At 36.3% G+C, this 17,603-nt stretch overlaps 1 protein-coding gene across 2 annotated transcripts in view; it reads left to right on the forward strand.

Moving 5' to 3' along the window:
• Rubicon (run domain Beclin-1-interacting and cysteine-rich domain-containing protein rubicon) overlaps positions 1-17,603 on the forward strand; it is a 357,235-nt gene that overhangs the window by 233,900 nt on the left and 105,732 nt on the right. For both annotated transcript variants that reach the window (XM_090410954.1, XM_090410955.1), the window contains exon 15: positions 11,245-11,318. In XM_090410954.1, coding sequence (XP_090267080.1) covers positions 11,245-11,318 — 74 coding nt within the window. The remainder of the gene's footprint in view (positions 1-11,244; positions 11,319-17,603) is intronic.

A 17,603-nucleotide genomic window follows, 5' to 3' on the forward strand; every position in this document is an offset into this window, starting at 1 on the left:
AAAGCACTGACCAGACATGTAGTCAGGAATATATATCCATACTTGAAGTAGAAAAAGCCATCAAAGGCTTGAAATGTGGAAAGGCAGCAGGAGTAGATGATATTCGACCAGAAATGCTGAAGTATGGTGGTATAAAAGTCTTACAGTGGCTGCACTGCATAGTTCAGAAAGCCTGGACAGAGGGACGAATTCCCGATGATTGGAGTAGAGCTCTCATAGTACCCATATATAAAAAGGGAAATAAAACTGAATGTGAGAATTACAGAGGTATTTCCCTACTGAGTGTTCCTGGCAAGATCTATGCAGGTATACTTGAGAAACGGTTGAGAAGAATTGTGGAAGAAAAGTTTGGTGAAGAACAAGCTGGATTCACGCCAAATAGAGGCTGTCAGAATCAGATCTTCACTTTACGACAAATAGTCAAGAAAGCATGAGAATATAACAAAGATCTGTATTTAAGTTTTGTCGATTTGGAAAAGGCATATGACAAGGTGCGAAGAGAGAAGCTATTCAATACGCTGCAGTTATATGGTGTCAATGGGGCATTATATCAAGCAATACTTAGTCTTTATTTGAGTTGTAAGTCTGCAGTTAGAATTGAAGGAAGTACAGGAAGATGGTTTAATGTTAAATCTGGTGTGAGACAAGGATGTACATTATCCCCTCTGTTATTCATTATCTATATGGATCACATTATGAAGGAAAGTGGTATTAAACATGATATCAAAATTGGAGATGTTAATGTCAGCTCTTTGCTTTATGCTGATGATGTTATACTTCTAAATAAATCCGCTACAAGTCTGCAAGATTCTCTGACTAAATTGAATAGCTGTTGTAATAGATATGGTATGAAGGTCAGCAATAAAAAGACAAAGACAATCAAAATAGGCAGAATCACTGAAAATGTCAACTGTGTTGTGAATGGAGAACCTGTGGAACAAGTGAAGCATTTCAGCTACTTAGGCACGATTTTTAGTGAAGATGGTAAATTAATTATGGAAATAGACAACAGAATCAGCAAAGCTGGTATGGTGGGAAGTCAATTGAATAAATTCATATGGAATAAGAGAGAAATTAGTCGGAACACTAAATTAGCTGTATACAAGACAGTGTTCAAACCATTTTTAACTTATGGATCTGAGAGCTGGGTCAGAAGTAAAACACTTGACCAAAGACTAGAGACCGCAGATATGAGAGTCCTGAGAAAGATTAGAGGCGTGAACAGATGGCATCAATGGCAATATCATATTAAAAACGAGGATATTAGGAAAGAACTTAACATTGTCAGCATCGAGGAATGCGTTAGCAGATCTAATCTCAGGTGGTATGGTCACTTAAATAGAATGGGAGAGAAAAGATTAGCAAAACAAGTGTTCTCTGCCAACTTGGCAGGAAAACAACCCAGAGAAAGACCAAGATATAGGTGGATTGATACGGTACAAAGTGCCTTAGACGATAGAAATATAAGATCTGATAATGTTGGAGTCTTGACAAGTAACAGACTGATTCGGAGGAAAATTGTAGATAGGAAGTTAGTAATGATGTAATTTTTTCATGTAGTACTATCATATCCTGTACACTCCTTGAGGGTACATGGCAGGAATTTGATGATGATGATGAAGAATTTTATTCTAAAGATCACAGACTACTTTCTTCCCTGAATTGTTTGCTTAGCTCTTGAAATTTTAGGCTTTTCAAAGGTTGATCTCAGACTTACAATTTTAAACACCTATCAAGATGATATGAGCAGGATACTTGATAGACATCTGGTAAGGAAAGAGTGGTAATGTTTCCTTTGTTGATGGTAGGAAACAAAACAGTTTCCAAGTACCCTGCTTATATCACCTTCCTACTTTGAACAGATTGGCCGTTCTGCCTTGATTAGAATTGAAGAACATCGTGACTGTATTGCATTTTTGTAAGTCTGACCATGCTTCTCATGCTATTGATACTAAACACAGAGTTTTTTGGAAACACGCAACTTCTTTACTCCAGCAAATTCAAATTCAGTCGTCTCTTTCTTGAAACATGTGAAACATGATGGAATTATCTGAACCTGAACCAATCAGGCTGTATGCCAATATCCAAGTTTTGGGAAGTGATCACTATTAATTGTTTATCACTAATAGTGTAATATCATTTTCAAGGTAGGTTCCAAAAGTTTCTGGCCTGATATACAAAATTCATGCCAATTTTAAAACGCCATGCATGACAGATAGCACTATCTATGAGGAGCGTAGTGTACCAGTTTCAACTCTCTACCTGAGTCATTCAGTTGGAGGCACTCATTTGACTAACACGTGGCATGCTAAGTGGCTGTAATGTTAAAAATTGAGTACCATACTGTGATAAAGTTTTTTCACCAAAGAAGGACTTTCTCCAATTGAATGACCACGATTGAATGGTGTTTATCGGGAAGCTTCTGCCTTCGTATTCCACTGTGAAGGAATCGGCTGAACAGTTTCACTTAGAGAGAGAGAACATCGAAGATGATCCTCATGATGGTTGGCCCGTGGAAGTGATGACTGAGGAAAATGTCTCTTGTTGAGGAGGAACTGCTCAATGACAGATTGCTGAAACTCAAAAAAATCTGAGCAAGGTTGGGGCTTTCTATAATAACTGTTTTTCACATCATTCATGAGAAACTTCACATGAAGATCAGTGCAAGGTAATACCCCCAACTTCTCTCTTCAATTCAGAAGGAGCATTGTGTGACCTGTTCGTACAAGTTTTTAGAGTTTTTCCAAGGGAATCAGAAGTGCTGGAATCCATTGTCACTGGGGATGAAACCATGGTCCTTTATTATGATCCTCTCTCCAAAAGGGAATCCATGGAGTCACTCAAACTAGGCAAAGCACTGCTGAGAAAAGCCAAGGTCGCTCAGTCCACCAAGAAGACCTTGATAATAATCTTTTGGGATTGCTGGGGAATTGATTGACTTCTAGGGAAGGACTACCACTGTGAAAACTCCTTCATATTTAACTCAATATTTAACTAGTATTCCCCAGATAATTAACTGAACTTAAAAATAACAGAACTGTAGAGAATTAAATCATAAACAGTAGTACTTTCCACTTATGTATTTAATTATTATTACTTTTTTTTTTTTTTTTTTTTTTTTTTTTTTTTTTTTTTTTTTTTTAATCTTCACTTTTTCCCCTCACCAGAAGTCAGGCTAGGATTATTGGCTTACCAGAGCTGTAATATTTTAGCTCACTGTAGTGTCTTGATGTAGCTTGTGTCTTAAAGTGTGGGTGGGTGGGTGGGTACAGGGTTTTTCAGGAGGAATAGTAAATATTTTTGGTAAGTGGTAGTATCAATTATTCTAAGTAAAAAAGTTCATATGAAAATGTGTCCAATTGTCAGTGGATGCAGAGATACATCTATTTGAAACTGGCACATGCAGCTCTCTGTATATCAGGTGACCAGTATGCAGCTCTCTGAATCAGATGTGACCAAGAAGCAGCTATAATCCGATGCAATTTCATGTTAGAATCATTGTTAAGAATGCCATACATCTTTACGCATGCTGAATATACTGATATGATGTTCGTTTACGGTTTTTGCAATGGAAATGCTGTCGCTGCTTGTAGAGAATACTGTTGACAGTTTCATAACAGTACCGGATTCAAGAGTGTTTACAACAAACTGCATGAGACTGGAAATTAAAAAAAATGTGGATGAAGTAGAACTCATTCTTCAGCTGGTAGAACAGAAAGGATGAAGGCAGTCAGTTGGAATTTTGTCAGTGGGCAAATGCTAATTGCCAATTAATTCCATTAACACTGTTCACCAGTGAAGGTGTTTTCACTTGTGATATCAGCAACACGCATAACTGGCATCAGTGGCCTAACGAAAATCACATACTACTGTAGAAACAAATTTGCAACATTGCTTCTCTTTAAATGTGTGGTGTGGTATAGTTGATAATTACTTCAGCATGTTATATTACCAAATCATCTTACATGGCCCATTTATCTACATTTTCTGCAAAACAAACTTCCACTGCTATTGGAGAATGTTCCCTTAGCTACAGGGATTGGTATGTTCTTTTAAAATGATGGAGATTAGCTTTTGTGAGAACGCTGGCTACATCCAGTCTGATGTTGGCAATATGGTTGAAAAGACTGCAGATACCTCATTCAACTTGTATCATTATTTCCTCTGCAGGTATTTTCTTCAGTGCTATTGTAAAGTTATGGCCCTGTGTGAGAGTGCTAATTGTTTTAGGCGGCTTCAGAGTAAGGGAAGATAGGTCTATAACCATGTTAGGAGATAGTCGAAGTTTGGATGCTGAGTTATTTTTTGTACTCTCTCAAATTTCTTATTATGCTGACATAGGTGTGTGAAGAAATTGTGGAGTATGTACGTGCCATGCAGCCAAATGGAGAACACATCATCCATGTAGCATAGCCAGACAGTGGGTTTTTGTGGGGCAGAGTTTGAGGCATTTTCTTCCTTTCTACCAGGTCTCTTGCAGTTGTAAAACTGTCCTGCTACAACCAGATAGGCAAGACAGCCAATATCAGGATATACGAACACAAGGACTTCATCTGGTTCCACCACAGAATACCCTGGAAGAAGGCAACTCTGTTACACTGCAGAAAATATAAGTATGAAAGACTGTTCGTCAAATCTGCTTCAGCTATAAAAAACTTTTCATACCTCAACAAATTTGGGTGCATGAGACTGCCCCAAATCTGATAGAACATAGAAAGGATGAAGGCAGTCAACTGGAATTTTGTCAGTGGGTAAATGCCAATATAACCCAATTTAGCCCACCAGGAGGCATTGTTTAGGACTCTAGGCCTGAATTCTGTTGCCTTTATTCAGCCTCATTTGTTAAAGTGTTGGTGCCTGCCTGCACATGTAATTTTTTTCTTTTCTTTTTTTTTTTTTTTGGATCCCTGATGATGTCAATGTATATGGGAAAGTATTAATTAAAGTTTTTATAATTAATATTCTAGTATGCATTGTGATTTCCTGAAAAATTAAAAGCTAAATATATGTCCTTGATATATGCATGTGTATATGTGTGTTGGGCATGCATGTATGTGTGTATTTTTTTTCCCGATGATGACCTTAATGCAAATGTCTTATTTTGCTTCAAATTAAGATAAAATAAGTGCTCTAACATGTGTATTTGTTTCCATAATTCTAAACAATTAATAAAGCCAGAACTTTCAGGCGCATAGTGTAGGTTGTGGCTGGATTATAAATCTGTGTTATATGCATTTGTAAGTGGGGGGGGTGAAATGTTGCCTTCATAGAATTCCATACTGATTTTGAAAATGACATAAAGGCATCATTCCATTTACATACATGGCCTGTGATTTTTTAAGAATTTTGTTATTTATCCAAATTTTTTGCCGCAATTCACCTGTTGCCAAATTTTAACACAGAAATAGCATATACTGATTCTTGCTTTTCATTAAAGCACACACAAATAAATAATATGGGACAACCTTCATATCACTATACAAGAATAGAAAAATCTAAGGTGCTCAGTCACCATGGCACCTGAAAATTTTCATTTAGTGTCTGAGTTTTTAAATTCTGTTCTGAAAATTTTATTTTTCAAAATTTGGATTTATGTTATAAAGCTTTTATCTCTCTAATAAGGTAATAAATACAGTATATGATCTTTTTCTTCAGTGTGAGTTTTTTGTGATATAAAATCAGAATAATGAAGATGCCAATATCAGTTTTTGTGTTGCGTGAATATGACAGAAGTAGAAGGTGGTTGTGCATGCCATTGCAACAAGACAAATATCAGTCTTGTTGCAATGGCAATCCTATACTTATGTTGGTCTTTCTTTTATTGGTTTTGTGTATTAAACATCTTAATTAACCTAAGTGAGATCCTTCATAAAATTTCAGCCCCTCGAAAAATAATTGCCTTAAGTAGAAAAATAGTGCACACTTTATTTTATTGCACCTATTAATTCAAGCTCCATGATATTTTTCCTAGTTTTAATTGTTCTGGATTTGGTGCTGAATTAATGTACAAAATCTCTGTAATAATAAATTAATTTTGACTGTTGAAAGTCACAATTCTGCATATATAATTTTGTTCTTAGATTGATTCATGGTTTCTTCTCCTTCCTCTTAAAAGTGTGCTGGTCCTGAAAAAAAAAAGGGGGTTGGCTGGTGCCTTAAAATTTTGGGATTTTACCATCATCATCATCATCAAATTCCTGCCATGTACCCTCAAGAGGTGTACAGGATATGATAGTACTTCATGAAAAATTTACATCATTAATAACTTCCTATCTACAATTTTCCTCCAAATCAGTCTGTTACTTGTCAAGACTCCAACATTATCAGATCTTATATTTCTATCGTCTAAGGCACTTTGTACCGTATCAATCCACCTATATCTTGGTCTTCCTCTGGGTCGTTTTCCTGCCAAGTTGGCAGAGAACACTTGTTTTGCTAATCTTTCTTCGCCCATTCTATTTAAGTGACCGTACCACCTGAGATTAGCTCTGCTAACGCATTCCTGGATGTTGACAATGTAAAGTTCTTCCCTAATATCCTCATTTTTAATATGATATTGCTATTAATGCCACCTGTTCACGCCTATAATCTTTCTCAGGACTCTCATATCTGCGGTCTCTAGTCTTTGGTCAAGTGTTTTACTTCTGACCCAACTCTCAAATCCATAAGTTAAAAATGGTTTGAACACTGTCTTGTATACAGCTAATTTAGTGTTCCGACTAATTTCTCTCTTATTCCATTTGAATTTATTGCATTGACTTCCTACTATACCAGCTTTATTGATTCTGTTGTCTATTTCCATATTTAATTTACCGTCTTCACTAAAAACCGTGCCTAAGTAGCTGAAATGTTTTACTTGTTCCACAGGTTCTCCGTTCACAATGCAATTGATATTTTCAACGATTCTACCTATTTTCGTTGTCTTTGTCTTTTTATTGCTGACCTTCATACCATATCTAGTACAACAGCTATTCAATTTAGTCAGAGAATCTTGCAGACTTGTAGCGGATTTATTTAGAAGTATAACATCATCCGCATAAAGCAAAGAGCTGACATTAACATCTCCAATTTTGATATCATATTTAATACCACTTTCCTTCATAATGTGATCCATATAGATAATGAATAACAGAGGGGATAATGTACATCCTTCTCTCACACCAGATTTAACATTAAACCATCTTCCTGTACTTCCTTCAGTTCTAACTGCTGACTTACAACTCAAATAAAGACTAAGTATTGCTTGATATAATGTCCCATTGACCCCATATAACTGTAGCGTATTAAATAGCTTCTCTCTTGGCACCTTGTCATATGCTTTTTCCAAATCGACAAAACTTAAATACAGATCTCTGTTATATTGCCATGCTTTCTCGACTATTTGTCGTAAAGTGAAGATCTTATCCTGACAGCTTCTATTTGGCCTGAATCCAGCTTGTTCTTCACCAAGCTTTTTTTCCACAATTCTCCTCAACCCTTTTTCAAGTATACTTGCATAGATCTTGCCAGGAACACTCAGTAGGGAAATACCTCTGTTAATCTCACATTCAGTTTTATTTTCCTTTTTATATATGGGTACTATGAGAGCTCTACTCCAATCATCGGGAATTTGTCCCTCTGTCCAGGCTTTCTGAATTATGCAGTGCAGCCACTCTAAGATTCTTATACCACCATACTTCAGCATTTCTGGTCGAATATCATCTACTCCTGCTGCCTTTCCACATTTCAAACCTTTGATGGCTTTTTCTACTTCGAGTATGCATATGTATTCCTGACTGCATGTCTGGCCAGTGTGTTTTACCACTGTGCTGTCATCACTGCTTGTTTCATTTAGCAGTTTTAAAAATAATTTTAATATTATTATATAATACTGAGTATTGTAAAACATAGTTTCAATATATAGCTACCTGGGGTTCTATTTGGTAAAATTTTATGTAACCTGTTTCATATAGGGACAGAAGCATAGAACTACTGAACTTTCACTAAATTCATTGAACTGCTACTACTCACAGCACATCAAATAAGTTAGTGTTGGGGGGACGAAAATCATTCTAGGAATAAAAATTAAGGAAATTATATACACTACTCAAAACAATTAGAGGAATGTTTTAGTTTCTGTTGGATAATTATAAATTTCTGCAAATAATTATAACTGTTGGGTACTTTTAACATGAATAAATATTTCTTACTTATGGATACGGTGTAACTGATGAGATATTGTTTAAATAATCAATATTTATTACAAATTATGCATTTTAGCATGAAATAATTTTAACAAGAATAACAACAAGAATAGCCAAAAACACTTTTGTTAATTTTTAATAGGGCATATGGTCTCCATTAACAGCCAAAACAGCAGTACATCTTGATTGCATAGACCCAGATAAGATGATCAAACAGTTCTTGTGGGATATTTCCCCACTCTTCTGTAAGAGCAATTTCGAGCTCTTGAAGCGATCGTTTTAACAAGTCCTAACATGATTTTTGTTGTGTGTTCTACACTGTTGTATATTAAGAATATTTTAAAATAAATGTGTTACATTTGTAAATTATTTTTATAACTATAATTTACACGAAAACTGAAATATCCCCTAATTGTTTTGAGCAGTGTACATCCATGCTATCCCTCGATATCACAGACTCCAGTTGGCAGAATTGCCAAATGAATTGCTAAATGATAAGAGATTTTCATTTTCATTCAGATGAAAATCTCTTAAATGGACAGGGATTTTATTCTGAATGATACAGAAGCACAGTTTCAGACTGCAGTCTCTTACTGCATTACCCTCAAATGAAAACATTACTGTGTGTTTTGCATAGGCATTTCAATTGGAACAAGCAAATTCACTTTTGTATTAAGATAGCCAGCATGATTGTAGAATTTAGGAGGGTGGTCTGAAAAGTTCTCGGCCTCGACCATAGCTGGCAACACTATTTGCAAGATTTTTTTTCTAAGTTAGTACATCTGTCATAAGCATCCATGTGAAATTACAAGCCATTCTATCAAGTTTGTTTTATATAGCTGTCTGAAGCAAAAGTGTTGTCTGTATCCCTTGTAATGGATAAAATTGAGTATCATGCAGTTATAAAATTCTTTGTAAAAGAAGGTTTAACACCAAAAGAAATTCATTCGAAGTTCATAAAGGTTTATGGGCACTCTTCTCCTTCATTTTTGGCAATTAAGAAATGGGCTGCCGAGTTTAAACTTGGCCCTACCAGCCTTGAAGATGATCCACGTGAAGGACTTCCAAAAAGTGTAACAACGCCAGAAATCATTGATCAAGTGCATGATATGGTATGGTATGGTTGGATGACTGGTGAATCAAAGTGTGTGAAATTGCTGAGACTACAGGCTATTTCAAAAGAATGTGTAAGATATATTTTGCATGAAGAATTGCAAACGAAAAAGCTGGGTGCCATGCTTGCTCACAGCAGATCAAAAACGCACTTGTTTGAAAATCTCTTCAGAGTGCTTGGAGCATTTTAACAAGAACAAAACTGATTTTATGCGTTGATTTATTACTGTGGATGAGACTTGGATTCACCATTACACACCAGAATCCAAACAGCAGTCAAAACAATGGAGCAAAACTTTGGTGCAGAAGCCAGTTCAGCACCAAAGAAGACAAAGTCAGTTCCATCAGCAGGAAAGGACATGGCATCGGTGTTTTTGGATGCTAAAGGTGTTTTGTTTATTAATTATCTTGAAAAGGATAAAACACTAACCGGGGAATATTATTACAATCTTTTAACCAGACTAGACGAAAAAATTCATGAGAAAAGACCCAGTTTACTGAAGAAAAAAAATCATCTTTCATCAGGACAATGCACTTGCCCACAAAGATATTTTGGCAATGGGAAAATTAAGGGATCTGCACTATGAATTGTTGGAACATCCACCCTATTCCCTAGATTTGGCTCCCTCTGACTTCTGTCTCTTCCCAAAACTAAAACTTTTCCTCACTGGTCAGTGTTTTTCTTCAAATCAAGCAGTGATTGCAGCTGCAGAGGGATATTTTGCAGATCTTACCAAGAATCACTACAGAGATGGGATAATGGTGTTGGAGCATCACTGGAATAAATGTATTAGTCTTAAAGGAGATCATGTTGAAAAATAAAAATAATTTTGAAATTATAAATTCGTTTTTTCATTGTTAGTCCGAGAACTTTTGAGACCACCCTGGTAAGCTAATCCATGTCGGACTGGTTGGTTAAGTGGTTAGTTATCCACTCTCCAACCAAAAGGCTGCAGGTTCGAATCCCGCTGTGATTGTTGGAGATTGTCTGTGAAAATACTAGTGATGGTGGTTGGTGATAGATGGCATTGGTGTAGTTGCGGTCATTGTTGTTGGTGAATTGAGTGGTGGAGACAGAGTTGTAGAGTAGGTACCCTCCCTCGATGAGTCTTTGACCTCCCTGGAGGTGTATGTCACGTAATAATAATATTATAATAATAATAATTTCTTGCCACAGAATTTGTTTTCGAATCACCATACTTTTCCTGAATGTCTATGAAGACAGCCTTTCTTGAACTGTTATTAGCCTTAGAAGTCTTTGAATATGATTGTCTATTCACATTATCATTAACTTTTCCAATTTATGGATGGCATTGGAATGTTGCTTTGTAGTTACTGTTGATTTTACAGCTTTTGATCTTTCAGCTTTTTATTAAACATGCAAACTTTCAAACACATATTCAGTCTGTAAATATGTTTTTTCAACATAATGTTTTTTAACACTGTAAATATGTTTTTTTTCTTAGAGTTATCATAAGGAAATGATTTTCTTTATGATAAATGTAAGAAAAGTGAAACAGGATAAATATCATTGAAAATTGCAAAACAGTGCTGCAAGTATCAATATAGTAACAATACTTAACTCACTAAAAGGTAAATAGATCACCTTTTAGTGAGCTAAATGCCTTATGGGAAGTGCCATAAATCTTGCAGTTATACTGTTACATTTAAGACAAGACATCAGCTGGTCACCATACACTTTGCTTAAAATAAGTTTGGTGCATGCACCGAACTTGTTTTATGTCCCAAACGTAGCATAGCACGCACGCACGCACACGCACGCACGCACACACTTTGAAGTGTGTGTACTATGCTTTTATTTGTGAGTGATGGAAATCTTTACATTTAGTTCTGACTTGTCAGTCAAAGAGTAGTTCTATTCAGTTGTCTAGTATATAGCTAGTGTGTAATTTTGTTGTTTTCATTATTATTTTTTGTATTTTTTCAGACACGTCTACGTGGAAATTTTGAATGGGCTCCTCCAAGGGCACAGATAATTTTCAATATTCATCCAAATCCAAAGTAAGAAAAATTAACCTCTCTTCACATATTAAATGCTATTTTACATGATGTTTATATACACCTGCATACATACATGTATGCAGGTGTATATAAACCAGGATACATGATATATAAATACATGACCAGGGGTGCACCGGCCATATGTGCAATGTGTGCAACACACAGGCTCCAGGATAGTAAAGGCACCAAAGAGGAGGAAATACTTAAAAAAAAAAACAAAAAAAAAACATTTTTTAAAAGTGATATTTTTATTGAAGGGGAGGGGAATAGGGGCACCAACTAGTTTTGCACACAGGCACCAGACACTGCTGTCGTTCCCCTGCGCATGACTATTTGTGGAACATTTAATAGTGAGTTATATTTAGATTATTTCTGATTACCGTAAGTTGAATTTAAAAGTGCATGTGAATATTAATAATAAATTATAATATGCTAATGAGCAGTAAATTCTATTTTAAAGAAAAAAAAAATCTCCAGGAAAATTTTAACTTTGAAAATATGCACTTAGTGTAGTTACAATCATCTCTCACTGTAGTAAGAGGTTATTGTAAAAGGTTGGTGTCATCCCCCCCCCCCCCCAATAATTGACATAAAATTGAAATGTCGGTAAAAAGCATCTTAATTCAATCAGGAAAACAAATAATATTGTTACTTTCTTTTCTGATTACTAATTATTATTATTAGTGTACAGGTACCTCCATGGATTCCAGAGATTCATCACAAGAGACCCAAACTATCTGCACAATCTGTCATACCTCTCCTTGAATCCATTCACAGACAAAGTGCTAACAACTGACTCTGGCAACTCATTCCATTCATTCACAAATCTCCAAGCAAAAAATCTAGTCCTCACACCCCTATTAAAGGCACAATGACTTCCTGTACTTTCCCCTCTAGCCAAGTAGTGAAAAAATTTCTCCTACATCAATCCTATAAAATTCTTTAAGTAACAGGAATGTTTCTATCATATCCCCTCTTTTTTTGCTTATCAACCAACTTCTGCAGTCCACACATCCTCATCTATCCTCAAAGGGAACATTCTACGGACCACTCACCATCTTGGTTACTCTCAAAAGATACTCTCAGGTCTTTCCAAGACTATGCATCAACAGTAAATTATATTGATAAAGAAACTGAAGACTTTTATTACGATGTATCACAATTTTATAACTAAGGAAAACATCATATCAAACTTGTCATAGGATATTTTAATGCTAGAATTGGTACACAAGAGTCAGATAAAAGCTGAATGGAAAATTTTTAATATGACACAATAATGACAGAGGAATATGATTTAATAGAATTTTTTCAGAAAAAAGAAAACCTCTACATAATTATTTTTTCAAGGAAAAAATGACAAAGAAAGTGTTCATGGAAAAGTCAAGAAAGAAAGATTTCAGGAAGGAAAGATTCTAAAAAAATGTTCAGACAGATGAGACTGTTTCGCAGCAGGAGAGAGAGAGTTATAATAATGGATGGCTTTATGTTATGGACATATTGACAGGAAGTAGAAAATATCATGTGCTTGTAAGGAGATCAAGATTCTTGAGCTACTCAGGGACAGTTATCTCATAGTTGAGGAAACACATGGTATTCGAGTGTTAGATTTAATGTCATCTCATACAGAAGATGCCACCAATTGAGGAGAGTGATCATGTGGTTTTGACATGGGGAGTGGCTAGCTGGGTGCGAGCTTTGTGAAACAAGAAATGTGTAAAATTACAAAGCAGGTGAAATAAAGAAACAGATTGGTGACTATAAGGAAATAGATTGGTGATGTGCAGTGGCTCAATCAGTTGAAACAGAGAGATCAGTAGTGCCAGGGATTTGGTCCAGAATAAATTACTTATGGCGGATTGTATTCCTGAGTTTCAGAGTATAAATAGTTAGGAGTGAAATGGATGAATCATGAAATTGCACAGGAATTTCTGAGAAAGAGGATGTTATTAAGGAGGTATAAGGAACAAGGTACCCATCAGCAGCATGAAGAGTATAGGTCAATTTGGAAAGTGACAAATGTAACATATAAAAAGAGATTGGCTGAAGCAGCAAAGCAAAGCCCTTGAGAATTCTATAGTTAAGTTGCTAGTAGAAGAAAGGGTGAATATGGAACGCTGATTTTAATTATTGCAGATGGAACAAGAGTCACATCTGCTGGAAAATGTGGAAATGTTTAAGGAGTATCTTGTTATTGTTGTATTTCATGTAAATAAATAAATAAATTCCGTGTGATGATACAGAATTTCCCCTTTATACAGGAGTTCACTGTACCATCTAGTCCCCCCCCCCCCCCAATTTTATCCGGGAATTGGCATAGGCTGATGAATCATATGGCTGGGTCAATGTTCCTGACTGTAATCCGTGTGTGTCCTCGGACCGGTTTGCCTGCTTACGGGATGAAAAACACCAGATAAACTGGCGGAAAAACCCTGCTGCCCAAGACCGGCTAACTTGGCTATGGCTGAGGAAGATCCAGGCATATGGTTGTGAAACGCAAAGCCACTAGGCTAACCGTGTGGACTATTTCATGTGGGGGGGGGGGGCCTAGGAGTATTGAACAGCAATAAGGAGGAGGACAGCAACTGACAGTATATGAATGGGAAGTGTTTAGAATTTTAAGTAACCTTGATGTTTAATAAGGGTGTTAGATTGAATGGAATATCACAACATATGTTAAGGGAATGTGGAAAAGAGCTGGCTGTATAACAAAAACTAATGCTACAGCAGTACAGATGGCGCATCTGAGATGCGCAAGTGTTGCCAACATGTCGTTTTTTTTAATTTTTTTTAATAAATCACTGCAGATATCGATATTTAGTATCGAACAATGCGATTCCATGGTTATACAAATTACTGGTATCCATGATATTGATATACGATTATAGGTCATGAATAATAATTTATGATTGACCAGTAATAAAGTATATTTATAGTTTTTATTAAAATGACGGGACGTCCGGGAAATATGAAAAAAATGGTACTGTCCCGTTCAAAATGGTATGTATGGTCAGTGTGTATGTCAAGTGCAGAGGTGAAGGAGAGTGCAGGAGAGCATCAAGTGCAGTGTGGTTAGAGAGGTTGGTTAGGATCAATACAAACATGGATTGATAAGAATGGAAGGCTTTCGAGAAAACAACATGGATTTGTTAGGAGGAGGTTGTGCTTTGGTAACTGGGTTACATTTTATAATAGGATGACTAGATTGGTTGAGGGGATGCTTATACAGTGATTTATTTGGATTTTGGTAAAGCATTTGATCATGTAATAAACTTGACCAAATGGAGTTGGATATCTATTTGGTAGCTTGGTTACAAGGTTTGATGACTAATAGGAGCCAAACAAGTTATGTATGGAGTTACAGTGTTCCAGAAAAGGAAGATGATGAGTGGGATGTCACAAGGTTCTGTTCTTGCTCCACTGCTGTTTAACTTGTATATCAATGATATAGTTCAAAGTGTGAAAGGAAATATTCAGTTGTTTGCTGATGATGCTAAATTAGAAAGAGTAATGCCAAGAAATTGTGATGTGTTGTTGTTACAATAAGATATGAATAGGTTGCTGTTTCAGCTGAAGAATGAAGATGTCATTTCAATCCTGCTAAGTGTAAAATTATGCACTTTGAATAGGAAGATGGAATAAGGTTTACCACATTAGAGGAACTTTGCTTCAGTGAAAAAAACTGCTGCAAAGAACACTAAGGATAAGGAGGCGATAGTCCACTCTATAAGGTGCTAATTAGGTCTCAGTTTTATTTTTGTGAAGATCTGATCACTTGGCTATATTGGTAATAAGGAAACATTGGAGAGTGCAGAGGTAAAAACCAAGACACACTCAGTATTCTGGAATATTGAGTATGAAGACAGATTGAGGGATTGTGGTCTTCAGATAGGAGGAAGAAGTATGATATGATTGAGATATATAAGCTGGTGAGAGGAGCCTACCAAATAGAAAAAGGGGTATTATTGCATGGGATAATGGATGATGTAAGAACCAGACATCATTCTTAGAATGCTGTCCAAGGGTCATGTGAATAAAGAGGCAAAAAAGAGATTTTTTGCGTGGTGGTTGATGAACGAGTGGAATGCATTGCTGGAATGAGTGCTCCAGCATTGAATGTGTTCAAAGCAGGGTCTGTGAATATTCAACCTTCTGCGATGAGTCTTTGGACTCCGTGGAGGCTGGAAGTAATTCTAATACTAAATATAAAGGTGTCAGAATGTTCTGAAGGCTATTAGAAAGGCTAAGAAATGGTGAAAAGAGTACTGTAAAAGGAATCATGTGACAATGGTGATATGAAAACTGAGGATAGGTATTCTAGATGTCTGTAGTAATTACTTTGAAAAATTGTTGAATGAAACAAGTGATAGAACAGTAATAAAAACTGTTCATGAGGAATACAGTCGGGAGCACAATATAACTACTTGAGGTAGAAAAAAGCTATCAAAAACCTGAAATGTGGAAAAGCAGCTAAAGTAGATAATATTCAGCCAGAAGTGTTCAAATGGAAGTATTAAAGTTTTACAGTGACTGTACTGCATAATTTAGAAGGTGTTGGTTAGAAGGTCACGTTCCAGATAATTGGAGTAGAAGTCTCATTAGTATCTATTTGTAAAAGAGCAATAAAATTGAATGTGAGAATTACAGACTTTCCATGAATTGAAGTGAGAATTACATCTTGACTGCAACACTTTCCAACTAAGTGTTGCAGTCAAGATTTATGCAAGAATATCTGAGAAGAGATTAAAAACTATATGTTAAGAAAACTTGGTGAAGAACAAGCTAGGTTCAGGCAAAATAGCATTTGTCTTCAGATTTTCGCCATAAGATAAATAGTGCGGAGATCATATGAATATAACAGGGTTCTATTTAAATTTTGCAGTTCTGGGAAAAGCATGTGACAAGGTGCCAAGATAATACCTGTTCAAAATGCTACAGTTATATGGCGTAAACCGGATGTTATATCAAGCAGTATACAGAGTCCGTCAAAAAAATATATATACACTTTAACAGATGTCATCTATGGACTTTTTTCAAAGTTGGATCAAGTACGGTAGCAATGTGTAGTATGATGTTCTCTCAAAAGATGTCGTTACTCACATGAATACTAGCATCAACACGTGACTGGTAGGACAGTTGAACAAAATGCCCAAGGCACGATTGTCGTTCGAGGAACGCAAGACCATTTTAGCATGGTATTTCAAATTTGAGAATGTTGTTGAAGTTCAATGACAATGGAGGCGTGAGTTTGCAACACAACCTCCAACATGCCTAACAATTGCATATATTCATGATAAGTTTGAGACCCGTGTATGATGTGCACAAGGGAAGATCCAGGAGGCCTCACGCAGCAATAAGTCTTGCTTCCTCGGCTATGGTGTTGAAATAGTTTACACGCTCGCCACAGAAGTCTACCACACAATGTGCACGTGAGACTTAGCAGTGCAAGCATATGGTGCATTCTTAAAGCAGCTAAATGGAAAGTTTACATCTCAAGATTATTACATGCAATGAATGAAGATGATCCTGATCGAAGAATGCAGTATTGGGAGTGGTTTCAACACATGGTAGATGAGGATGAGGAGTTTGTGAGGAAGATGGTTTTGTCTGATGAAGCACAATTTAAGCTTAATGGAACAGTTAAGCATAATTGTGTTTACTGGGCTCAAGAAAATCTGGGCATTCATGTGGACAAGGCAGTCAATTTACTGGGGCTCAATGTCTGGAGTGGATTGTCATCTAGGGGTTTAATAGGACCATTCTTCTTTGAAGGTATTGTTACTGGTCAAGACCTAGACATGCTACGCACATCCATTTTACCTGCCATTTATGCACTTTATGGGAATTATCGATTTCTCCTCCAACAAGATGGCGCACCACCACACTACCACTGAGACATGAGAGTTTGCAGGAACAATGGATAGGACAAAGAGGTGCAGTTGAGTTCCCCCCCCCCTACACATACATTCTCCTGATTTAAGAACCTTGGACGTCCAATTCTAAAGGATATAGTGTATAATAGAAATGGTCCTTTGGAAAGAAATTGAACTGGCATGCAATCCCACTGGACACTTTGACCAACATTGTCCAAGCAGTAGTTCACAATAATAATAATCTGGAAGCTAATGGTAACCACTTTGAGCACCTCGTGTAATTGTAGACGTCAAAGGTTACTTGTATTCATCCCTTGATGTCTGTATAATTTAGGATTACAATTTTTATACAGGTTTTTCTTTTGCTGAAGTGCATATACGTTTTTTTGACGGACTCTATATAATCTATATTTAA

Source organism: Typopeltis vanoorti, chromosome 21 (assembly GCF_054136105.1).
Source record: "Typopeltis vanoorti isolate ZY-2024b chromosome 21, IOZ_Tvanoo_1.0, whole genome shotgun sequence".
Classification (NCBI taxonomy): Eukaryota; Metazoa; Arthropoda; class Arachnida; order Uropygi; family Thelyphonidae; genus Typopeltis; species Typopeltis vanoorti.